Raw genomic sequence first — 27,578 nt, 5'->3', positions numbered from 1 at the left:
TTCTGTTCTGTCTGTTATCATCTCGTTAAGACCTGGGACTGCAGCTGTTAGTCAGATGGACATGTTACTGCAGGAGCGTTCACACCTCATTTTAGTCATTTAGCAGACGCTCTTATCCAGAGCGACTTACAGGAGCAATTAGGGTTAACTGCCTTGCTCAAGGGCACATTGACAGATTTTTCACCTCAGGGATTCAAACCAGGAACCTTTCGGTTACTGGCCCAACACTCTTAACCACTAGGCTATCTGCCGACTCTCTAAAGTGGTACGTTATTGTGACTCAGATTTGAATCTATACAATATTGGGCCAGGATATCAGTAAAAGACTGATCAGCTGAAATAATAACAATAACTTTAACGATAACAATTCCACCCCCCCCCCCCTCCCCTGTCATCATCTCCTCTGAAAGGCAGAGGAAGTGATGTCCAATCACCACAACCGCTTCGAGAGGGAGTACCGGGGGACACCGTGGGAGAGGCGGGACATCGTCCGTTCGGCCGGCCTCCTCAATGGAGCGGGAGCCAATAACAGCTGCACCGCCGCTGTCGGCAATGGAAACAACCGTCCGGGACTCCTACCACTGCCCGTCATCCCCTCCCTCCTGCCCACCCCAGTTACGGTTGCTGTGACGACGTCGAGTGGTGGTGACATGGTCGTCAAGCGTCAAGGAGGGGTCACGATCTCTGTCGCTGGTTCTGCCAAGGTAAGAACACACAGCTCCTCTTTCTCTCCAAACCATTTACCTCCCTCATTATATACTGTTTCCACTCTCTAACCATTCTCTCCACACAGCTCCTCTTTCTCTCCAAACCATTTACCTCCCTCCTCATTATACACTGTCTCCGCTCTCTAACCATTCTCCTCATGCAAAATTCTCTTTCTCCCTCTCTTTCCAACTCTTTTAATATCCATCCCTGCCAAGACCTTTACCCCCGTCTTCTCTTTCTATAATACCAGGTAAGTTCACATTCTCATCTACTGCAATGACCTGGCGAACAGTTACAGGGCAGATGAATGAGACAATTGTAAACTGGGGATAATTAAGGTGGCCATGATGGTCAGATTGGGAATTTAACCAGGACACCAGGGTTACCACCCCTACTCTTACAATAAGTACCATAGAATCTTTAGTGACCACAGAGAGTCAGGACACACGTTTAAAACACCCCATCCGAAAGACGGCACCTTAAACAGGGCAATGTCCCCAATCACTGACCTGGGTCATTGGGATATTTTTATAGACCAGAGGAAAGACTGCCTCCTACTGGCCCTCCATCACCACCTGGTCTTCCATCCAGGACCAAACCTGCTTAGCTTCAGAGGTAAGCCATCAATGGGGTCTCTCTCTCATCCCCATCTCGCTCTGCCAAATGTCTGACTTGTTCCCTCTTTCTTCTTCCCTAATTTCCTCCTCTCGTTATGTAAATGATATGAGGCAGCAGTTGAGATGTGGCCAAGCCATAGCTGCTTACGGACCTCTCAGCTTGGACAGAGTTTTCAGGCAGGTGATTATCCATATTTGGATATACTAAAAACGTTGATGGCCATTTTGCTGCTAGCGCTTCTTACTGTATTCATCAAAACTGGGAATCTGAAAAAGTTCTAAGCTCTCGTACCACTTAGATCTGAGCTCTTAAGTTGACTTTCAATCAGTGAGTTGACTGGTGTTTTCTCTTCTCTCCTGTAAACCCAAGGAGTTATCTAGCCAGCTCTGAGAGAAGAAGCTTCACCAAACCAAGTTAGAAAGCTCAGCCTTATTCCTTGTCCTGGCTCTGCTAGCTCAACCACCATTCATCTTCCTCCAACTCCACAGGCCCTGGGTTTGTCTGCACCTCTCTCAACCTCATATCACATCACCCTGTTACCATCAGATTTCTGTTTTCTCTTCCCCTCCCTTTCTCTCTCTCACTCTCACCTTTCTATTTTTCCTCTTTCTCTTCTCTCTCTCTCTCTCTCTCTCCTATCTCTCTTCCTCTTTCCTCCTCTTTCCTCCTCTTTCCTCCTCTTTCCTCCTCTTTCCTCTCTCTTTTCTCTCTCTTTTCTCTCTCTCCTCTCTCCTCTCTCCTCTCTCCTCTCTCTCAAGCAGTAGTTGTACACAAGGCTGCAGTAATTTAGCATCATTACGTGGCTGAGTGAACTCTCTGACCACAGAAATGGTAAATGTTAAATCTCCTCCGCCAACCAAGCGGCCTGCTTTTGTCGGCTGAATAATGACGTTATATCTGGAACAGAATGCTAAGCATCCACCGTCTCCCACCATGGCTATTGTCATCAGTCAATGGCTGCCACAGTGATTAGGACCACTCCGTATGGCTTCCATATATTTAGCATATAGCGTCAGTAGCGTGGCTGGTCTGAGATGTGAGTGTCAGATACATGGAAGGGTGTGTGCAGGGGGGGAGGTGGTTTACCTGTCTCCCTTGTGTTGTCTTTGTCACTTCTTTGTAACCCTGGCATACTGTAGCTGAATAGAGAATAGCAGCACTAAATAGGCTGTCGCTGTGTGGGCGCGCGCTAGTCTTCTCCACATCACAGGGTGTCCGCTACACAATGCACAGGCAGCACAACATCTGGCCGTGTACACGGGCCTGTGGGTTGGGTGTGCTTGCATGCATGTCTTAGTGTGAGTCTGTGGCCCTGTGGGCTTTACCATTGAGTGTGTGTACCGTTTATATTTTTGCACATACTTGGACAGTGTATGAGTACTTGTGTGCATAAATGTTTCATGTATTATCTTTTCCAATGTCTGTGTACACAGATAAATCCTTGGCTGTTGACGCCACTACGCTAGTTCTGTTTTCAGGTGATGAATAATGTGTAAAGGCAATCACTGGGTCGTTGTGGTTATACTCAGAGAGAACACAGCGTGGCAATCAGGGTTTATTTTTGGTCAGGGACTGATTAAAACAGGCCATTCGCTTACATAGATTAATCAAGTAATTACCCACAACAGGAGAGGATGACAATTTATCCTGCTTTGTAGAGGGGGCATTGGCCTGTGGCTAGAAATAATATTTATCAACAGATTTTTCAGAAAGTTTTTTTTTATCAAAACGTTATTTGGTATCATTTTTTATCAGAATGTGATTTGATATCAGTTTTTATCAGAATGTGATTTGGTATTTGTAAGGGTGTTATCAGAATGTGATTTGGTATTTGTAAGGGTGTTATCAGAATGGGATTTGGTATTTGTAAGGGTGTTATCAGAATGGGATTTGGTATTTGTAAGGGTGTTATCAGAATGGGATTTGGAAGGGTGTTATCAGAATGGGATTTGGTATTTGTAAGGGCGTTATCAGAATGGGATTTGGTATTTGTAAGGGCGTTATCAGAATGGGATTTGGTATTTGTAAGGGTGTTATCAGAATGTGATTTGGTATTTGTAAGGGTGTTATCAGAATGGGATTTGGTATTTGTAAGGGCGTTATCAGAGTGTGATTTGGTATTTGTAAGGGTGTTATCAGAATGGGATTTGGTATTTGTAAGGGTGTTATCAGAATGTGATTTGGTATTTGTAATGGTGTTATCAGAATGTGATTTGGTATTTGTAATGGTGTTATCAGAATGTGATTTGGTATTTGTAAGGGTGTTATCAGAATGTGATTTGGTATTTGTAAGGGTGTTATTAGAATGTGATTTGGTATATGTAAGGGTGTTATCAGAATGGGATTTGGTATATGTAAGGGTGTTATCAGAATGGGATTTGGTATTTGTAAGGGTGTTATCAGGTTTAAGGCAAGGTGATTGAATGGATCCTTTTCATCTTTCGATGCTAAAATTAAAATTCCAGAGAAATATCCTTCTCATGGTTGGTTGGATCTCCCATTGTTACATACTGTGTATTTCAGAATCTAGAAGTCTAATGCCCTAGTTTCACAGGCCAATTCCCTGTTCCCTGTTAAATATGTTTAACCTCTTCAGCTCCTCAGTATATTTCTGTTTCATTTCTACTGGTCTTGTATTCCATCTACTGGTTTTCTGTTTCATTTCTACTGGTCTTGTATTCCATCTACTGGTTTTCTGTTTCATTTCTACTGGTCTTGTATTCCATCTCTACTGGTTTTCTGTTTCATTTCTACTGGTCTTGTATTCCATCTCTACTGGTTTTCTGTTTCATTTCTACTGGTCTTGTATTCCATCTACTGGTTTTCTGTTTCATTTCTACTGGTCTTGTATTCCATCTCTACTGGTTTTCTGTTTCATTTCTACTGGTCTTTTATTCCATCTCTACTGGTTTTCTGTTTCATTTCCACTGGTCTTGTATTCCATCTCTACTGGTTTTCTGTTTCATTTCTACTGGTCTTGTATTCCATCTACTGGTTTTCTGTTAACATCTACTGGTCTTGTATTCCATCTCTACTGGTTTTCTGTTTCATTTCTACTGGTCTTGTATTCCATCTCTACTGGTTTTCTGTTTCATTTCTACTGGTCTTGTATTCCATCTCTACTGGTTTTCTGTTTCATTTCTACTGGTCTTGTATTCCATCTCTACTGGTTTTCTGTTTCATTTCCACTGGTCTTGTATTCCATCTCTACTGGTTTTCTGTTTCATTTCCACTGGTCTTGTATTCCATCTCTACTGGTTTTCTGTTTCATTTCTACTGGTCTTGTATTCCATCTCTACTGGTTTTCTGTTTCATTTCTACTGGTCTTGTATTCCATCTACTGGTTTTCTGTTAACATCTACTGGTCTTGTATTCCATCTCTACTGGTTTTCTGTTTCATTTCTACTGGTCTTGTATTCCATCTCTACTGGTTTTCTGTTTCATTTCTACTGGTCTTGTATTCCATCTCTACTGGTTTTCTGTTTCATTTCTACTGGTCTTGTATTCCATCTCTACTGCTTTTCTGTTTCATTTCTACTGGTCTTGTATTCCATCTCTACTGGTTTTCTGTTTCATTGCTACTGGTCTTGTATTCCATCTACTGGTTTTCTGTTTCATTTCTACTGGTCTTGTATTCCATCTCTACTGGTTTTCTGTTTCATTGCTACTGGTCTTGTATTCCATCTCTACTGGTTTCTGTTTCATTGCTACTGGTCTTGTATTCCATCTCTACTGGTTTCTGTTTCATTGCTACTGGTCTTGTATTCCATCTCAACTGTTTTTTTGTTCACAAAGATAGTTAGAACATGGCTATAAAGGCTGTGGTATTATTGTTGTAGAAGTAATAGTCCTATAATTGATTGTATGATATACAGCACCCACCCACACAGTATAATATACATGATTTCTCTCAGTCAAGTGTACAGTATGTAATTAGTGGTAGACACACACTAATACTTTTGCAGTATTGCCAAGTCTCTTTTTTAAAAATACACTGATACAAAATATAAATATAACAATTTAAAAGATTTTACTGAGTTACAGTTCATATAAGGAAATCAGTCAATTGAAATTAATTCATTAGACCCTAATCTATGGATTTCACATGACTGGAAATACAGATATGCTTCTGTTGGTCACAGATACCTTTAAATAAAAGGTAGGGGCGTGGATCAGAAAACCAGTCAGTATCTGGTGTGACCACCATTTACCTCAGCACGACACATCTCCTTCGAATTGAATTGATTTGGCTGTTGATTGTGGCCTGTGGAATGTTGTCCCACTCCTCTTCAATGGCTGTGCGAAGTTGCTGGATATTGGCGGGGAACTGGAACACGCTGTTGTACACATCGAGCCAGAGCATCCCAAACATGTCTGGTGAGTATGCAGGCCATGGAAGAACTGGGACATTTTCAGCTTCCAGTTATTGTGTACAGATCCTTGCGACATGGGGATGTGCATTATCATGCTGAAACATGAGATGATGGCTGCGGATGAATGGCATGACAATGGACCTCAGGATCTCATCACGGTATCTCTGTAACTCTGTGCATTGAAATTGCCATCGATAAAATGGAATTGTGTTTCGTTGTCTGTAGCTTATGCCTGCCCATACCATAACCCCACCGCTACAATGGGGGACTCTGTTCACAACGTTGACATCAGCAAACCACTCGCCCACACAACACCATACAAACTGTCTGCCATCTGCCTGGTACAGTTGAAACCATGATTAATCCATGAAGAGCACACTTCTCCAGCGTGCCAGTGCCATTGAAGGTGAGCGTTCGCCCACTGAAGTCGTTTATGACTCTGAACTGCAGTCAGGACAAGACCCTGGTGAGAATGACGAGCACGCTGATGAGCTTCCCTGAGACTGTTTCTGAGAGTTTGTGCAGAAATACTTTGGTTGTACAAACCCTGACGGTTGTACAAATCCTGACGATCCTGCAGGCGAGGAAGCCGGATGTGGAGGTCTTGGGCTGGTGGTTACATGTGGTCTGCGGTTGTGAGGCCGGTTGGACATACTGCCAAATTCTCTAAAACAACGTTGGTAGAGAAATTCACATTAAATTCAGCTCTGGAGGACTTTCCTGCAGTCAGCATGCCAATTGAACACTCCCTCAAAACTGGAGACATCTGTGCCATTGTGTTGTGTGACAAAACTGCACCTCAGTGTCCTCAGCGCAAGGTGCACCTGTGTAATGATCATGCTGTTTAATCAGCTTCTTGATATGCCACACCTGTAAGGTGGATGGATTATCTTGGCAAATGAGAAATGCTCACTAACAGGGATGTAAACACATTTGGACCAATTCTTTACATGTTGTGTTTATATTTTTGTTCAGTGTACATATTAAATCTAAACGTAACATCTTGGTTTATATAGAGGTTATATTTAATGTAAACTAACCAGCCAAATGTATAATGTGCAGTGTATAATGTTATATTTCATTTTCAGTTACAGAAACATGACTAGAATGCCATCCAGCTACTGCATAGCCCAGACAATGTGAGCCCCTTAATTGGCCTAGTGTCCTTGGTTGCTCCTCACACAGTGGTAGATTAGTGCTAGCTGCCCTTGTCTATCGTTGATTGTCTGCAGGGCAGGTTGGGTACTTCAGTGCAGGGAGCAACAGACATGCTATCTACAACACAGCAGGAGGCTACTGCCACCCTCTGACACTGCTCGTCAACAAGGAAAGAAAGTTCACAATAACCCACTTATTCTCCACCATAATGGCTGTTTTAGGACGTTCGCACACATCCACTGTAGTAGGCCTATGGCTACCTCCCTAGAATAAATTGTTCTGTTTTAAAAAGCATGAGAACTTGTATTGTGTTAGCAACACTCAACACAACAAACAAGGTTCGAATCCACAATATCATAGTAGAGACCTGGACAGGGGTAGTTGGAATGCAGAAAAAAGTAAAAACACACAATAGGAGATTTCTTTTATATAGTACTAGTTTCCGAAGGTAAATTGAAAACAGTACTCTGTATCGCCTTTGAAGTGAACACATCAGAGTCCTTGACAGTGGCTGGCAGATGTATAATAATATATGCCCTGCCTGTCTCAATACAGAGGTAGGAAAAACACACAGAAGAAAAGCAGCCAATAAAAAGATATGAATGATAAAATCACAGCATATTTGAGGCTACGTCAAGCGCAGGGAGAGATTTTACTTTTTTGAAAAGTATGATAACCTTGCCGTGAAATGTATTGAAAGTGAGATTACATTTTTAAAAGACGCACACTGGGAAAGCTGTTAGACGGAGAGAGAAAGAGGAAGAGAGAGAGAGGATAAGGGAAAAGAGGGAGCGAGACAGGAATGGTGAGAATAGCTTCTGAATTAGGCTCAAATAAAAAAGGAAATCCACATCACTATTTCAGTCAAATGCTGGAAGATCTAGCGCGGATAAGATGAAACTCTGCATTTGTAAAGGAGACAGTCTCACCATGACGTGATTAAAAAGAAAGCAGCTTCCCTGGGAAAACTGAACAGCCGTCCCACGTAGGAAGATCTAGTGATTCACGGCTTACAGAAATATTTTCATACAGCTCCTAACTACCTCGCATGCACCTTTGATACGTTCTATCTTTAATGTCACTGTTTGTTTTTGTATGTTTGAATAGTAATTGTTGGTTTATCATTGTGAAAGTCACTGTACTATTAGAGGATTCCTTGTATTATTGTGGCCTTTATTCAGCCTTAGATACTGTTTAAAACTGCATTTTTTAAATTGAAAGTATTGGGGGGGGCTGTCTCTAATTGTGGCTGAATCTAACATCCCCCTGTCTGAACTGTACAGGCACTTCTCCAAAACCAAACGATAAACTTTTGTATTCACAAACCTTATTTTCAAATTTGGAAAAACTGACGGTACATTCAATTCTTATTTTTCGGGAGAGACGAAGGTCGAAAGCCATGCGTCCTCCGAAACACAACCCAACCAAGCCGCACTGCTTCTTAACACAGCGCGCCTCCAACCCGGAAGCCAGCCGCACCAATGTGTCGGAGGAAACACCGTGCACCTGGCGGCCTTAGTTAGCGCGCACTGCGCCCGGCCCGCCACAGGAGTCGCTGGTGCATGATGAGACAAGGATATCCCTACCGGCCAAACCCTCCCTAACCCGGATGATGCTAGGCCAAGTGTGCATCGCCCCACGGACCTCCCGGCCGGCTGTGACAGAGCCTGGGTGCAAACCCAGAGTCTCTGGTGGCACAGCTAGCGCTGCGATGCAGTGCCCTAGACCACTGCACCACCCGGGAGTGTACATTCAATTCTTATCAAAGCTTCTCCTTCTGCGGTAATTACAAAAACAACTAGCTGAACCAACGCATGTTGAAGCACCATGTATCAGGAATGTCTGCTTTTGACTATCCTGGGAAATGTGCAGTGTGGACAGGCTGTAGTCTTCACATTTCTGTTGATGTTACGTTATTGCTGGTCCTGTTACGGTCCCACTTTTCATACCAGTAAAGCATGTTCAATTGAATAACCTGTATTTCACAGGACACAGTATGACCATTTCTGTAGGAAATGTACAGCCTCTTAATCTCTCTGGGATAAACGTTACAACTCTCTGTGGAGTACTGTTCTTTACATTTCATTAATCAGACCTCATGCCTTGTCAGCTGATCACCCCCGTTGCTGACATTCAGATTTGCAATTGGTGGAAGAAAGCGAAATCAGTCGCATCTCTCTCTAATAGGGAGAGACAGAGAAAGAGCATTAGAGGGTGAGGGAGCTCATTGTTTAAAACACATCGTTACCGCTGCTGCTAGCTGGGTGACCTTATAAGCCTAAATATGGTCAAAAATGACCTTCTCTTGCTCTCTTCTCTCCCCCTCTCGCTCTCTTCTCTCCCCCTCTCGCTCTCTCTCTTCTCCCCCTCTCGCTCTCTTCTCTCCCCCTCTCGCTCTCTCTCTTCTCCCCCTCTCGCTCTCTTCTCTCTCCCCCCTCTCTCTCTTCTCTCGCTCTCTTCTCTCATCTCGCTCTCTTCTCTCATCTCGCTCTCTTCTCTCATCTCGCTCTCTTCTCCCCCTCTCGCTCTCTTCTCTCACCCCCCCTCTCTTCTCCCCCTCTCGCTCTCTTCTCCCCCTCTCGCTCTCTTCTCCCCCTCTCGCTCTCTTCTCCCCCTCTCGCTCTCTTCTCCCCCTCTCGCTCTCTTCTCCCCCTCTCGCTCTCTTCTCCCCCTCTCGCTCTCTTCTCCCCCTCTCGCTCTCTTCTCCCCCTCTCGCTCTCTTCTCCCCCTCTCGCTCTCTCCTCCCCCTCTCGCTCTCTTCTCTCACCCCCCCTCTCTCTTCTCCCCCTCCCTCTCTCTTCTCTCACACCCCCTGTCTCTTCTCGCTCTCTTCTCTCTCCCCCCTCTCTCTTCTCCCCCCCTCTCTCTCTTCTCTCGCCCCCCTCTCTCTCTCTCTTCCTCTCTATTCTCTGTATCTCTCCTATCTCATTCTTCAGAAGTGCTCAAAATCTAATATTAATGGTGGGAGAGGAATCCCATTCCCACATTTTAATGCAGTAGCCTCAACGCTTGATTTACTATTTATATGTTGATTACGTAGAACCTGAACAGGGTTTTTTCTGGATCAAAATGGGGCTTAGGTGGGTGGGGCAGCAGGCGTGGCCAATGGCGCGGTAGCTGACCAAACACTTTTGAGGCCATTCTTTTGGCTGCAGAGACAAATTGTTGCTGTTTAAAAGCGTATTTCCTGCAATTCTACAAGTTGCCAGGCGGCAGAGATTTTTATTTACAGTTTAAGCTAATTTCATGCAATTCTAGACATTTTCTATGGCTTATGCCGTGTTCTTAAACTAATTGAGTGACTCACACATGATAAAAAAATGGATGGGGAGCCCCATGCCATGACAGAAATACTCCCAAATGCATAACATTTTAGATTCTCCATGACTGTCTCGCTGTTATTTTGTTAATTGTTAGTTCTCAAAGATGATCTTATTTACCAACATATACAGTGTTGTGAAAAAGTATTTGCCCCGTTTCTAATTATCTCTACTCTTCCATATTTTTGATACTGAATGTTATCAGATCTTCAACCAAAACCTAATATTAGATAAAGGGAACCCGAGCGAACAAATGACATACTTATTTAATTTATTACATAAACAACGTTATACAACACCCAATGCCCCGGTGTGAAGAAAAAACGGATTGCACCATTACACTCAATAACTGGTTGTGTCACCTCTCGCTGCAATGACTCCAACCAAACACTTCCTGTAGTTGTTGATCTGTCATGTCGCTGGGGAGGAATGTTGTCCCACTCTGCCATGCAGAACTGCTTTAACTCAGTGACATTTGTGGGTTTTTAAGTATGAACTGCTCGTTTCAAGTCTGCCACAACATCTCAATTGGGATTAGGTCAGGACTTTGACTAGGTCATTCCAAAACTTCAAATGTGTTGCTTTTTTAAAAACATTTTCATGTAGACTTGTTTGTGTGTTTTAGATCCATGTCTTGTTGCATGACCCAGCTGCACTTCAGCTTCAGCTCACAGACGGATGGCTTGACATTCTCCTGTACAATTCTCTGATACAGAGCAGAATTCATGGTTCCTTCTATTAAGGCAAGTCGTCCAGGTCCTGAGGCAGCAAAGCATCCCAAACCATCCCCCTACCACTACCATGCTGGACCGTTGGTATGAGGTTCTTACTGTGGAATGACGTGTTTGGTCCCATTATGCCTGGTGAAAACCAATCTCATCCCAAAAGTTATACTTCTGACTCACCTGTCCATAGAACATTATTATTGATGATCATCCAGGTGCTTCCATGTTCTTTTTGGCAAACTGGAGTCAACTTTTTGAATGAGATGTGTCCCATTATGTCTGGTGAAAACCACACTCTCCATCTCTTCTCTCTTCTCTCTACTCTCCATCTCTTCTCTCTACTCTCTACTCTCCATCTCTTCTCTCTACCTCTCTACTCTCCATCTCTTCTCTCTACTCTCCATCTCTTCTCTCTACCTCTCTACTCTACCTCTCTACTCTACCTCTCTACTCTACCTCTCTACCTCTCTACTCTACCTCTCTACTCTCCATCTTTTCTCTACCTCTCTACTCTACCTCTATACCTCTCTACCTCTCTACTCTACCTCTCTACTCTACCTCTCTACTCTACCTCTCTACTCTACCTCTATACCTCTCTACTCTCTACCTCTCTACTCTACCTCTCTACTCTACCTCTCTACCTCTCTACCTCTCTACCTCTCTACTCTACCTCTCTACTCTACCTCTCTACCTCTCTACTCTACCTCTCTACTCTACCTCTCTACTCGCTACTCTACCTCTCTACTCTACCTCTCTACTCTACCTCTCTACTCTACCTCTCTACTCTACCTCTCTACTCTACCTCTCTACTCTACCTCTCTACTCTACCTCTCTACTCTACCTCTCTACTCTACCTCTCTACTCTACCTCTCTACTCTCTACTCTACCGTTTTACTCTACCTCTCTACCTCTCTACTCTACCGTTTTACTCTACCTCTCTACTCTACCTCTCTACCTCTCTACTCTACCTCTCTACTCTACCTCTCTACTCTACCTCTCTACTCTACCTCTCTACTCTCTACCTCTCTACTCTCTACCTCTCTACTCTACCTCTCTACTCTACCTCTCTACTCTACCTCTCTACTCTACCTCTCTACTCTACCTCTCTACTCTACTCTCTACTCTACCTCTCTACTCTACCTCTCTACTCTACCTCTCTACTCTACCTCTCTACTCTACCTCTCTACTCTACCTCTCTACTCTACCTCTCTACCGCTCTACTCTACCTCTCTACCTCTCTACTCTACCTCTCTACTCTCTACTCTACCGCTCTACTCTACCTCTATACTCTACCGCTCTACTCTACCTCTCTACTCTACCTCTCTACTCTACCTCTCTACTCTACCGCTCTACTCTACCTCTCTACTCTACCGCTCTACTCTACCGCTCTACTCTACCTCTCTACTCTACCTCTCTACTCTACCTCTCTACCGCTCTACTCTACCTCTCTACCTCTCTACTCTACCTCTCTACTCTCTACTCTACTGCTCTACTCTACCTCTCTACTCTACCTCTCTACTCTACCTCTCTACTCTACCTCTCTACTCTACCTCTCTACTCTACCTCTCTACTCTACCTCTCTACTCTACCTCTCTACCTCTCTACTCTACCTCTCTACTCTACCTCTCTACTCTACCTCTCTACTCTACCTCTCTACTCTACCTCTCTACTATACCATTTTACTCTACCGTTTTACTCTACCTCTCTACTCTACCTCTCTACTCTACCTCTCTACTCTACCTCTCTACTCTACCTCTCTACTCTACCTCTCTACTCTACCTCTCTACTCTCTACTCTACCGTTTTACTCTACCTCTCTACTCTACCTCTCTACTCTACCGTTTTACTCTACCTCTCTACTCTACCTCTCTACCTCTCTACTCTCTACTCTACCTCTCTACTCTACCTCTCTACTCTACCTCTCTACCTCTCTACTCTACCTCTCTACTCTACCTCTCTACTCTACCTCTCTACTCTACCTCTCTACTCTACCTCTCTACTCTACCTCTCTACTCTACCTCTCTACTCTACCTCTCTACTCTACCTCTCTACTCTACCTCTCTACTCTACCGCTCTTCTCTACCGCTCTTCTCTACCGCTCTACTCTACCTCTCTACTCTACCTCTCTACTCTACCTCTCTACTCTACCTCTCTTCTCTACCGCTCTACTCTACCGTTTTACTCTACCTCTCTACTCTACCTCTCTACCTCTCTACTCTACCTCTCTACTCTACCTCTCTACTCTACCTCTCTACCTCTCTACTCTACCTCTCTACTCTACCTCTCTACTCTACCTCTCTACTCTACCTCTCTACTCTACCTCTCTACTCTACCTCTCTACCTCTCTACTCTACCTCTCTACTCTACCTCTCTACTCTACCTCTCTACTCTACCTCTCTACTCTCTACCTCTCTACTCTACCTCTCTACTCTCTACCTCTCTACTCTACCTCTCTACTCTACCTCTCTACTCTCTACTCTACCTCTCTACTCTACCTCTCTACTCTACCTCTCTACTCTACCTCTCTACTCTACCTCTCTACTCTACCTCTCTACTCTACCTCTCTACTCTACCTCTCTACTCTACCTCTCTACTCTACCTCTCTACTCTACCTCTCTACTCTACCTCTCTACTCTACCTCTCTACTCTACCTCTCTACTCTACCTCTCTACTCTACCTCTCTACCGCTCTACCTCTCTACCGCTCTACCGCTCTACTCTACCTCTCTACTCTACCTCTCTACTCTACCTCTCTACTCTACCTCTCTACTCTACCTCTCTACTCTACCTCTCTACTCTACCTCTCTACTCTACCTCTCTACTCTCTACCTCTCTACTCTCTACCTCTCTACTCTCTACCTCTCTACTCTACCTCTCTACTCTCTACTCTACCTCTATACTCTACCTCTCTACTCTACCGCTCTACTCTACCGCTCTACTCTACCGCTCTACTCTACCGCTCTACTCTACCGCTCTACTCTACCGCTCTACTCTACCGCTCTACTCTACCGCTCTACTCTACCGCTCTACTCTACCGCTCTACTCTCTACCTCTCTACTCTACCTCTCTACTCTACCTCTCTACTCTACCTCTCTACTCTACCTCTCTACTCTACCTCTCTACTCTACCTCTCTACTCTACCTCTCTACTCTACCTCTCTGCCGCTCTACTCTACCTCTCTACTCTACCTCTCTACTCTACCTATGTACTCTACGTCTCTACTCTACCATTTTACTCTACCTCTCTACTCTACCTCTCTACTCTACCATTTTACTCTACCTCTCTACTCTACCTCTCTACTCTACCTCTCTACTCTACCTCTCTACTCTCTACTCTACCTCTCTACTCTACTCTCTACTCTACCTCTCTACTCTACCTCTCTACTCTACCTCTCTACTCTACCTCTCTACTCTACCTCTCTACTCTACCTCTCTACCGCTCTACTCTACCTCTCTACTCTACCGCTCTACTCTACCGCTCTACTCTACCGCTCTACTCTACCTCTCTACTCTACCTCTCTACTCTACCTCTCTACTCTACCTCTCTACTCTACCTCTCTACTCGACCTCTCTACTCGACCTCTCTACTCTACCTCTCTACTCTCTACTCTCTACCTCTCTACTCTACCTCTCTACTCTACCTCTCTACTCTACCTCTCTACTCTCTACTCTACCTCTCTACTCTACCTCTCTACTCTACCTCTCTACTCTACCTCTCTACTCTCTACTCTACCTCTCTACTCTACCTCTCTACTCTACCTCTCTACTCTACCTCTCTACTCTACCTCTCTACTCTACCTCTCTACTCTACCTCTCTACTCTACCTCTCTACTCTACCTCTCTACTCTACCTCTCTACTCTCTACTCTACCTCTCTACTCTACCTCTCTACTCTCTACTCTACCTCTCTACTCTACCTCTCTACTCTACCTCTCTACTCTACCTCTCTACTCTACCTCTATACTCTACCTCTATACTCTACCTCTCTACTCTCTACTCTACCTCTCTACTCTACCTCTCTACTCTACCTCTCTACTCTACCTCTCTACTCTACCTCTATACTCTACCTCTATACTCTACCTCTATACTCTACCTCTATACTCTACCGCTCTACTCTACCGCTCTACTCTCTACTCTACCTCTCTACTCTACCTCTCTACTCTACCTCTCTACCTCTCTACTCTACCTCTCTACTCTACCTCTCTACTCTACCTCTCTACTCTACCTCTCTACTCTACCTCTCTACTCTACCTCTCTACTCTACCTCTCTACTCTACCTCTCTACTCTACCTCTCTACTCTACCTCTCTACTCTACCTCTCTACTCTACCTCTCTACTCTACCTCTCTACCTCTCTACCTCTCTACCTCTCTACCGCTCTACTCTACCGCTCTACTCTACCGCTCTACTCTACCTCTCTACTCTACCTCTCTACTCTACCTCTCTACTCTACCTCTCTACTCTACCTCTCTACTCTACCTCTCTACTCTACCTCTCTACTCTACCTCTCTACTCTCTACCTCTCTACTCTCTACCTCTCTACTCTCTACCTCTCTACTCTACCTCTCTACTCTCTACTCTACCTCTATACTCTACCTCTCTACTCTACCTCTCTACTCTACCGCTCTACTCTACCTCTCTACTCTACCGCTCTACTCTACCGCTCTACTCTACCGCTCTACTCTACCGCTCTACTCTACCGCTCTACTCTACCGCTCTACTCTACCGCTCTACTCTACCGCTCTACTCTCTACCGCTCTACTCTACCGCTCTACTCTACCGCTCTACTCTCTACCTCTCTACTCTACCTCTCTACTCTACCTCTCTACTCTACCTCTCTACTCTACCTCTCTACTCTACCTCTCTGCCGCTCTACTCTACCTCTCTACTCTACCTCTCTACTCTACCTATGTACTCTACGTCTCTACTCTACCATTTTACTCTACCTCTCTACTCTACCTCTCTACTCTACCTCTCTACTCTACCTCTCTACTCTACCTCTCTACTCTCTACTCTACCTCTCTACTCTACTCTCTACTCTACTCTCTACTCTACCTCTCTACTCTACCTCTCTACTCTACCTCTCTACTCTACCTCTCTACCGCTCTACTCTACCTCTCTACTCTACCTCTCTACTCTACCGCTCTACTCTACCGCTCTACTCTACCTCTCTACTCTACCTCTCTACTCTACCTCTCTACTCTACCTCTCTACTCTACCTCTCTACTCGACCTCTCTACTCGACCTCTCTACTCTCTACTCTCTACCTCTCTACTCTACCTCTCTACTCTACCTCTCTACTCTACCTCTCTACTCTACCTCTCTACTCTCTACTCTACCTCTCTACTCTACCTCTCTACTCTCTACTCTACCTCTCTACTCTACCTCTCTACTCTACCTCTCTACTCTCTACCTCTCTACTCTCTACTCTACCTCTCTACTCTACCTCTCTACTCTACCTCTCTACTCTCTACTCTACCTCTCTACTCTACCTCTCTACTCTACCTCTCTACTCTACCTCTCTACTCTACCTCTCTACTCTACCTCTCTACTCTCTACTCTACCTCTCTACTCTCTACTCTACCTCTCTACTCTCTACTCTACCTCTCTACTCTACCTCTCTACTCTACCTCTCTACTCTACCTCTCTACTCTACCTCTATACTCTACCTCTATACTCTACCTCTCTACCTCTCTACTCTACCTCTCTACTCTACCTCTCTACTCTACCTCTCTACTCTACCTCTCTACTCTACCTCTCTACTCTACCTCTATACTCTACCTCTATACTCTACCTCTATACTCTACCGCTCTACTCTACCGCTCTACTCTCTACTCTACCTCTCTACTCTACCTCTCTACTCTACCTCTCTACTCTACCTCTCTACTCTACCGCTCTACTCTACCGCTCTACTCTACCGCTCTACTCTACCTCTCTACTCTACCTCTCTACTCTACCTCTCTACTCTACCTCTCTGCCGCTCTACTCTACCTATCTACTCTACCTCTCTACTCTACCTATGTACTCTACCTCTCTACTCTACCATTTTACTCTACCTCTCTACTCTACCTCTCTACTCTACCTCTCTACTCTACTTCTCTACTCTACCTCTCTACTCTACCTCTCTACTCTACCTCTCTACTCTACCTCTCTACTCTACCTCTCTACTCTCTACTCTACCTCTCTACTCTACCTCTCTACTCTACCTCTCTACTCTACCTCTCTACTCTCTACTCTACCTCTCTACTCTACCTCTCTACTCTACCGCTCTACTCTACCGCTCTACTCTACCGCTCTACTCTACCGCTCTACTCTACCGCTCTACTCTACCGCTCTACTCTACCACTCTACTCTACCGCTCTACTCTACCGCTCTACTCTACCTCTCTACTCTACCATTTTACTCTACCTCTCTACTCTACCATTTTACTCTACCTCTCTACTCTACCTCTCTACTCTACCTCTCTACTCTCTACTCTACCTCTCTACTCTACCTCTCTACTCTACCTCTCTACTCTACCTCTCTACTCTACCTCTCTACTCTACCTCTCTACTCTACCTCTCTACTCTACCTCTCTACTCTACCTCTCTACTCTACCTCTCTACTCTACCTCTCTACTCTACCTCTCTACTCTACCTCTCTACTCTACCTCTCTACTCTACCTCTCTACTCTACCTCTCTACTCTACCTCTCTACTCTACCGCTCTACTCTACCGCTCTTCTCTACCGCTCTACTCTACCTCTCTACTCTACCTCTCTACTCTACCTCTCTACTCTCTACTCTCTACTCTACCTCTATACTCTACCTCTCTACTCTACCTCTATACTCTACCGCTCTACTCTACCTCTCTACTCTACCTCTCTACCGCTCTACTCTACCTCTCTACTCTACCTCTCTACTCTACCGCTCTACTCTACCGCTCTACTCTACCGCTCTACTCTACCTCTCTACTCTACCTCTCTACTCTACCTCTCTACTCTACCTCTCTACTCTACCTCTCTACTCGACCTCTCTACTCGACCTCTCTACTCTCTACTCTCTACCTCTCTACTCTACCTCTCTACTCTACCTCTCTACTCTACCTCTCTACTCTACCTCTCTACTCTCTACTCTACCTCTCTACTCTCTACTCTACCTCTCTACTCTACCTCTCTACTCTCTACTCTACCTCTCTACTCTACCTCTCTACTCTACCTCTCTACTCTCTACCTCTCTACTCTCTACTCTACCTCTCTACTCTACCTCTCTACTCTACCTCTCTACTCTACCTCTCTACTCTACCTCTCTACTCTACCTCTCTACTCTACCTCTCTACTCTACCTCTCTACTCTACCTCTCTACTCTCTACTCTACCTCTCTACTCTCTACTCTACCTCTCTACTCTCTACTCTACCTCTCTACTCTACCTCTCTACTCTACCTCTCTACTCTACCTCTCTACTCTACCTCTCTACTCTACCTCTATACTCTACCTCTATACTCTACCTCTCTACCTCTCTACTCTACCTCTCTACTCTACCTCTCTACTCTACCTCTCTACTCTACCTCTCTACTCTACCTCTCTACTCTACCTCTCTACTCTACCTCTATACTCTACCTCTATACTCTACCGCTCTACTCTACCGCTCTACTCTCTACTCTACCTCTCTACTCTACCTCTCTACTCTACCTCTCTACTCTACCTCTCTACTCTACCGCTCTACTCTACCGCTCTACTCTACCGCTCTACTCTACCTCTCTACTCTACCTCTCTACTCTACCTCTCTACTCTACCTCTCTGCCGCTCTACTCTACCTATCTACTCTACCTCTCTACTCTACCTATGTACTCTACCTCTCTACTCTACCATTTTACTCTACCTCTCTACTCTACATCTCTACTCTACCTCTCTACTCTACTTCTCTACTCTACCTCTCTACTCTACCTCTCTACTCTACCTCTCTACTCTACCTCTCTACTCTACCTCTCTACTCTCTACTCTACCTCTCTACTCTACCTCTCTACTCTACCTCTCTACTCTACCTCTCTACTCTCTACTCTACCTCTCTACTCTACCGCTCTACTCTACCGCTCTACTCTACCGCTCTACTCTACCGCTCTACTCTACCGCTCTACTCTACCGCTCTACTCTACCGCTCTACTCTACCGCTCTACTCTACCTCTCTACTCTACCATTTTACTCTACCTCTCTACTCTACCATTTTACTCTACCTCTCTACTCTACCTCTCTACTCTACCTCTCTACTCTACCTCTCTACTCTACCTCTCTACTCTACCTCTCTACTCTACCTCTCTACTCTACCTCTCTACTCTACCTCTCTACTCTACCTCTCTACTCTACCTCTCTACTCTACCTCTCTACTCTACCTCTCTACTCTACCGCTCTACTCTACCGCTCTACTCTACCGCTCTACTCTACCGCTCTTCTCTACCGCTCTACTCTACCTCTCTACTCTACCTCTCTACTCTACCTCTCTACTCTCTACTCTCTACTCTACCTCTATACTCTACCTCTCTACTCTACCTCTATACTCTACCGCTCTACTCTACCTCTCTACTCTACCTCTCTACTCTACCTCTCTACTCTCTACTCTACCTCTCTACTCTACCTCTCTACTCTACCTCTCTACTCTACCTCTCTACTCTACCTCTCTACTCTACCTCTCTACTCTACCTCTCTACTCTACCTCTCTACTCTACCTCTCTACACTCTACCTCTCTACACTCTACCTCTCTACTCTACCTCTCTACACTCTACCTCTCTACACTCTACCTCTCTACACTCTACCTCTCTACACTCTACCTCTCTACACTCTACCTCTCTACACTCTACCTCTCTACACTCTACCTCTCTACTCTACCTCTCTACTCTACCTCTCTACACTCTACCTCTCTACACTCTACCTCTCTACACTCTACCTCTCTACACTCTACCTCTCTACTCTACCTCTCTGCTCTACCTCTCTGCTCTACCTCTCTGCTCTACCTCTCTACTCTACCTCTCTACTCTACCTCTCTACTCTACCTCTCTACTCTACCTCTCTACTCTACCTCTCTACTCTACCTCTCTACTCTCCCTCTCTATTCTCCCTCTCTACTCTCTACTCTACCGCTCTACTCTACCTCTCTACTCTACCGCTCTACTCTACCGCTCTACTCTACCGCTCTACTCTCTACTTTACCTCTCTACTCTACCTCTCTACTCTACCTCTCTACTCTTCCTCTCTACTCTACCTCTCTACTCTACCTCTCTACCGCTCTACCTCTCTACTCTACCTCTCTACTCTACCTCTCTACTCTACCGCTCTACTCTACCTCTCTACTCTACCTCTCTACTCTACCTCTCTACCTCTCTACTCTACCTCTCTACTCTACCTCTCTACTCTACCTCTCTACTCTACCTCTCTACTCTACCTCTCTACTCTACCTCTCTACTCTACCGCTCTACTCTACCGCTCTACTCTACCGCTCTACTCTACCGCTCTACTCTACCTCTCTACTCTACCTCTCTACCGCTCTACCTCTCTACTCTACCTCTCTACTCTACCTCTCTACTCTACCGCTCTACTCTACCTCTCTACTCTACCTCTCTACTCTACCTCTCTACCTCTCTACTCTACCTCTCTACTCTACCTCTCTACTCTACCTCTCTACCTCTCTACTCTACCTCTCTACTCTACCTCTATACTCTACCGCTCTACTCTACCGCTCTACTCTACCGCTCTACTCTACCGCTCTACTCTACCGCTCTACTCTACCTCTCTACTCTACCTCTCTACTCTACCTCTCTACTCTACCACTCTACTCTACCTCTCTACTCTACCTCTCTACTCTACCTCTCTACTCTACCTCTCTACTCTACCTCTCTACTCTACCTCTCTACTCTACCTCTCTACTCTACCTCTCTACCTCTCTTCTCTACCTCTCTACCTCTCTACTCTACCTCTCTACCTCTCTACCTCTCTACCTCTCTACCTCTCTACCTCTCTACCTCTCTACTCTACCTCTCTACCTCTACCACTCTACCGCTCTACTCTACCGCTCTACCGCTCTACTCTACCGCTCTACCGCTCTACTCTACCGCTCTACTCTACCGCTCTACTCTACCGCTCTACTCTACCGCTCTACTCTACCGCTCTACTCTACCTCTCTACTCTACCTCTCTACCGCTCTACCTCTCTACTCTACCTCTCTACTCTACCTCTCTACTCTACCGCTCTACTCTACCTCTCTACTCTACCTCTCTACTCTACCTCTCTACCTCTCTACTCTACCTCTCTACTCTACCTCTCTACTCTACCTCTCTACTCTACCTCTCTACCTCTCTACTCTACCTCTATACTCTACCGCTCTACTCTACCGCTCTACTCTACCGCTCTACTCTACCGCTCTACTCTACCGCTCTACTCTACCTCTCTACTCTACCTCTCTACTCTACCTCTCTACTCTACCACTCTACTCTACCTCTCTACTCTACCTCTCTACTCTACCTCTCTACTCTACCTCTCTACTCTACCTCTCTACTCTACCTCTCTACTCTACCTCTCTACTCTACCTCTCTACCTCTCTTCTCTACCTCTCTACCTCTCTACCTCTCTACCTCTCTACCTCTCTACCTCTCTACCTCTCTACCTCTCTACCTCTCTACTCTACCTCTCTACCTCTCTACTCTACCTCTCTACTCTACCACTCTACCGCTCTACTCTACCGCTCTACTCTACCGCTCTACTCTACCGCTCTACTCTACCGCTCTACTCTCTACCTCTCTACTCTACCTCTCTACTCTACCTCTCTACTCTACCTCTCTACTCTACCTCTCTACTCTACCTCTCTACTCTACCTCTCTACTCTACCTCTCTGCCGCTCTACTCTACCTCTCTACTCTACCTCTCTACTCTACCTCTCTACTCTACCTCTCTACTCTACCTATGTACTCTACGTCTCTACTCTACCATTTTACTCTACCTCTCTACTCTACCTCTCTACTCTACCATTTTACTCTACCTCTCTACTCTACCTCTCTCCTCTACCTCTCTACTCTACCTCTCTACTCTCTACTCTACCTCTCTACTCTCTACTCTACCTCTCTACTCTACCTCTCTACTCTACCTCTCTACTCTACCTCTCTACCGCTCTACTCTACCTCTCTACTCTACCTCTCTACTCTACCGCTCTACTCTACCGCTCTACTCTACCTCTCTACTCTACCTCTCTACTCTACCTCTCTACTCTACCTCTCTACTCTACCTCTCTACTCTACCTCTCTACTCTACCTCTCTACTCGACCTCTCTACTCGACCTCTCTACTCTACCTCTCTACTCTACCTCTCTACCTCTCTACTCTCTACCTCTCTACTCTACCTCTCTACTCTACCTCTCTACTCTACCTCTCTACTCTACCTCTCTACTCTACCTCTCTACTCTACCTCTCTACTCTCTACTCTACCTCTCTACTCTACCTCTCTACTCTACCTCTCTACTCTACCTCTCTACTCTACCTCTCTACTCTACCTCTCTACTCTACCTCTCTACTCTCTACTCTACCTCTCTACTCTACCTCTCTACTCTACCTCTATACTCTACCTCTATACTCTACCTCTATACTCTACCTCTCTACTCTCTACTCTACCTCTCTACTCTACCTCTCTACTCTACCTCTCTACTCTACCTCTCTACTCTACCTCTCTACTCTACCTCTCTACTCTACCTCTATACTCTACCTCTATACTCTACCTCTATACTCTACCTCTATACTCTACCGCTCTACTCTCTACTCTACCTCTCTACTCTACCTCTCTACTCTACCTCTCTACCTCTCTACTCTACCTCTCTACTCTACCTCTCTACTCTACCTCTCTACTCTACCTCTCTACTCTACCTCTCTACTCTCTACCTCTCTACTCTACCTCTCTACTCTACCTCTCTACTCTACCTCTCTACTCTACCTCTCTACTCTACCTCTCTACTCTACCTCTCTACTCTACCTCTCTACTCTACCTCTCTACTCTACCTCTCTACTCTACCTCTCTACTCTACCTCTCTACTCTACCTCTCTACCGCTCTACTCTACCTCTCTACCTCTCTACCGCTCTACTATACCTCTCTACTCTACCTCTCTACTCTACCTCTCTACTCTACCTCTCTACTCTACCTCTCTACTCTACCTCTCTACTCTACCTCTCTACTCTACCTCTCTACTCTACCTCTCTACTCTACCTCTCTACTCTCTACCTCTCTACTCTCTACCTCTCTACTCTCTACCTCTCTACTCTACCTCTCTACTCTCTACTCTACCTCTATACTCTACCTCTCTACTCTACCTCTCTACTCTACCTCTCTACTCTACCGCTCTACTCTACCGCTCTACTCTACCGCTCTACTCTACCGCTCTACTCTACCGCTCTACTCTACCGCTCTACTCTCTACCGCTCTACTCTCTACCGCTCTACTCTCTACCTCTCTACTCTACCTCTCTACTCTACCTCTCTACTCTACCTCTCTACTCTACCTCTCTACTCTACCTCTCTACTCTACCTCTCTGCCGCTCTACTCTACCTCTCTACTCTACCTCTCTACTCTACCTCTCTACTCTACCTATGTACTCTACGTCTCTACTCTACCATTTTACTCTACCTCTCTACTCTACCTCTCTACTCTACCATTTTACTCTACCTCTCTACTCTACCTCTCTACTCTACCTCTCTACTCTACCTCTCTACTCTACCTCTCTACTCTACCTCTCTACTCTACCTCTCTACTCTACCTCTCTACTCTACCTCTCTACTCTCTACCTCTCTACTCTCTACCTCTCTACTCTACCTCTCTACTCTCTACTCTACCTCTATACTCTACCTCTCTACTCTACCTCTCTACTCTACCTCTCTACTCTACCTCTCTACTCTACCTCTCTACTCTACCTCTCTACTCTACCTCTCTACTCTACCTCTCTACTCTACCTCTCTACTCTACCTCTCTACTCTACCTCTCTACTCGACCTCTCTACTCGACCTCTCTACTCGACCTCTCTACTCGACCTCTCTACTCTCTACTCTACCTCTCTACTCTACCTCTCTACTCTACCTCTCTACTCTACCTCTCTACTCTACCTCTCTACTCTCTACTCTACCTCTCTACTCTACCTCTCTACTCTACCTCTCTACTCTACCTCTCTACTCTACCGCTCTACTCTACCTCTCTACTCTACCTCTCTACCTCTCTACTCTACCTCTCTACTCTACCTCTCTACTCTACCTCTCTACTCTACCTCTCTACTCTACCTCTCTACTCTACCTCTCTACTCTACCTCTCTACTCTACCTCTCTACTCTCTACCTCTCTACTCTACCTCTCTACTCTCTACTCTACCTCTCTACTCTACCTCTCTACTCTACCTCTCTACTCTACCTCTCTACTCTACCTCTCTACTCTACCTCTCTACTCTACCTCTCTACTCTACCTCTCTACTCTACCTCTCTACCGCTCTACTCTACCTCTCTACCTCTCTACCGCTCTACTATACCTCTCTACTCTACCTCTCTACTCTACCTCTCTACTCTACCTCTCTACTCTACCTCTCTACTCTACCTCTCTACTCTACCTCTCTACTCTACCTCTCTACTCTACCTCTCTACTCTCTACCTCTCTACTCTCAACCTCTCTACTCTCTACCGCTCTACTCTACCTCTCTACTCTCTACTCTACCTCTCTACTCTACCTCTCTACTCTACCTCTCTACTCTACCTCTCTACTCTACCTCTCTACTCTACCTCTCTACTCTACCTCTCTACTCTACCTCTCTACTCTCTACCTCTCTACTCTCTACCTCTCTACTCTACCTCTCTACTCTACCTCTCTACTCTCTACTCTACCTCTATACTCTACCTCTCTACTCTACCTCTCTACTCTACCTCTCTACTCTACCTCTCTACTCTACCGCTCTACTCTACCTCTCTACTCTACTGCTCTACTCTACCGCTCTACTCTACCGCTCTACTCTACCGCTCTACTCTACCGCTCTACTCTACCGCTCTACTCTACCGCTCTACTCTACCGCTCTACTCTACCGCTCTACTCTACCGCTCTAATCTACCTCTCTACTCTACCTCTCTGCCGCTCTACTCTACCTCTCTACTCTACCTCTCTACTCTACCTCTCTACTCTACCTCTCTACTCTACCATTTTACTCTACCTCTCTACTCTACCATTTTACTCTACCTCTCTACTCTACCTCTCTACTCTACCTCTCTACTCTACCTCTCTACTCTACCTCTCTACTCTACTCTCTACTCTACTCTCTACTCTACCTCTCTACTCTACCTCTCTACTCTACCTCTCTACTCTACCTCTCTACTCTACCTCTCTACTCTACCTCTCTACTCTACCGCTCTACCGCTCTACTCTACCTCTCTACTCTACCGCTCTACTCTACCGCTCTACTCTACCGCTCTACTCTACCTCTCTACTCTACCTCTCTACTCTACCTCTCTACTCTACCTCTCTACTCTACCTCTCTACTCTACCTCTCTACTCTACCTCTCTACTCGACCTCTCTACTCGACCTCTCTACTCGACCTCTCTACTCTACCTCTCTACTCTCTACTCTCTACCTCTCTACTCTACCTCTCTACTCTACCTCTCTACTCTACCTCTCTACTCTCTACTCTACCTCTCTACTCTACCTCTCTACTCTACCTCTCTACTCTCTACTCTACCTCTCTACTCTACCTCTCTACTCTACCTCTCTACTCTACCTCTCTACTCTACCTCTCTACTCTACCTCTCTACTCTACCTCTCTACTCTACCTCTCTACTCTACCTCTCTACTCTACCTCTCTACTCTACCTCTCTACTCTACCTCTCTACTCTACCTCTCTACTCTACCTCTCTACTCTACCTCTCTACTCTACCTCTCTACTCTACCTCTCTACTCTACCTCTCTACTCTACCTCTCTACTCTACCTCTCTACTCTACCTCTCTACTCTACCTCTCTACTCTACCTCTCTACTCTACCTCTCTACTCTACCTCTATACTCTACCTCTATACCTCTCTACTCTACCTCTCTACTCTACCTCTCTACTCTACCTCTCTACTCTACCTCTCTACTCTACCTCTATACTCTACCTCTATACTCTACCTCTATACTCTACCGCTCTACTCTACCGCTCTACTCTCTACTCTACCTCTCTACTCTCTACTCTACTCTCTACTCTACCTCTCTACTCTACCTCTCTACTCTACCTCTCTACTCTACCTCTCTACTCTACCTCTCTACTCTACCTCTCTACTCTACCTCTCTACTCTACCTCTCTACTCTACCGCTCTACTCTACCTCTCTACTCTACCTCTCTACTCTACCTCTCTACTCTACCTCTCTGCCGCTCTACTCTACCTATCTACTCTACCTCTCTACTCTACCTATGTACTCTACCTCTCTACTCTACCATTTTACTCTACCTCTCTACTCTACCTCTCTACTCTACCTCTCTACTCTACTTCTCTACTCTACCTCTCTACTCTACCTCTCTACTCTCTACTCTACCTCTCTACTCTACCTCTCTACTCTACCTCTCTACTCTACCTCTCTACTCTCTACTCTACCTCTCTACTCTACCTCTCTACTCTACCTCTCTACTCTACCTCTCTACTCTACCTCTCTACTCTACCTCTCTACTCTCTACTCTACCTCTCTACTCTACCTCTCTACTCTACCGCTCTACTCTACCGCTCTACTCTACCGCTCTACTCTACCGCTCTACTCTACCGCTCTACTCTACCGCTCTACTCTACCGCTCTACTCTACCGCTCTACTCTACCGCTCTACTCTACCTCTCTACTCTACCTCTCTACTCTACCATTTTACTCTACCTCTCTACTCTACCATTTTACTCTACCTCTCTACTCTCTACTCTACCTCTCTACTCTCTACTCTACCTCTCTACTCTACCTCTCTACTCTACCTCTACTCTACCTCTCTACTCTACCTCTCTACTCTACCTCTCTACTCTACCATTTTACTCTACCTCTCTACTCTACCTCTCTACTCTCTACTCTACCGCTCTACTCTACCTCTCTACTCTACCTCTCTACTCTACCGCTCTACTCTACCGCTCTACTCTACCGCTCTACTCTACCGCTCTACTCTACCGCTCTACTCTACCGCTCTTCTCTACCGCTCTACTCTACCTCTCTACTCTACCTCTCTACTCTACCTCTCTACTCTCTACTCTCTACTCTACCTCTATACTCTACCTCTCTACTCTACCTCTATACTCTACCTCTCTACTCTACCTCTCTACTCTACCTCTCTACTCTACCTCTATACTCTACCTCTATACTCTACCTCTATACTCTACCGCTCTACTCTACCTCTCTACTCTACCGCTCTACTCTACCTCTCTACTCTCTACTCTCTACTCTACCTCTCTACTCTACCTCTATACTCTACCTCTATACTCTACCTCTATACTCTACCGCTCTACTCTACCTCTCTACTCTACCTCTCTACTCTACCTCTCTACTCTCTACTCTACCTCTCTACTCTACCTCTATACTCTACCTCTCTACTCTACCTCTCTACTCTACCTCTCTACTCTACCTCTCTACTCTACCTCTCTACTCTACCTCTCTACTCTACCTCTCTACACTCTACCTCTCTACACTCTACCTCTCTACACTCTACCT

At 45.5% G+C, this 27,578-nt stretch overlaps 1 protein-coding gene across 2 annotated transcripts in view; it reads left to right on the top strand.

The window, feature by feature from the left end:
- LOC129825339 (kelch-like protein 29) overlaps positions 1–27,578 on the top strand; it is a 398,302-nt gene that overhangs the window by 124,831 nt on the left and 245,893 nt on the right. The window contains exon 3 of one of the 2 annotated variants that reach the window (XM_055885359.1): positions 411–704. The exons of the other annotated variant lie outside the window; for it this stretch is intronic. Within the exon in view, the coding sequence (XP_055741334.1) occupies positions 411–704 (294 nt within the window). The remainder of the gene's footprint in view (positions 1–410; positions 705–27,578) is intronic. 2 annotated transcript variants of the gene reach the window in all.

The sequence above is a fragment of the Salvelinus fontinalis genome, chromosome 27, assembly GCF_029448725.1.
Source record: "Salvelinus fontinalis isolate EN_2023a chromosome 27, ASM2944872v1, whole genome shotgun sequence".
Taxonomy (NCBI): Eukaryota; Metazoa; Chordata; class Actinopteri; order Salmoniformes; family Salmonidae; genus Salvelinus; species Salvelinus fontinalis.
This window is presented reverse-complemented; position numbering and strand designations above follow the sequence as displayed.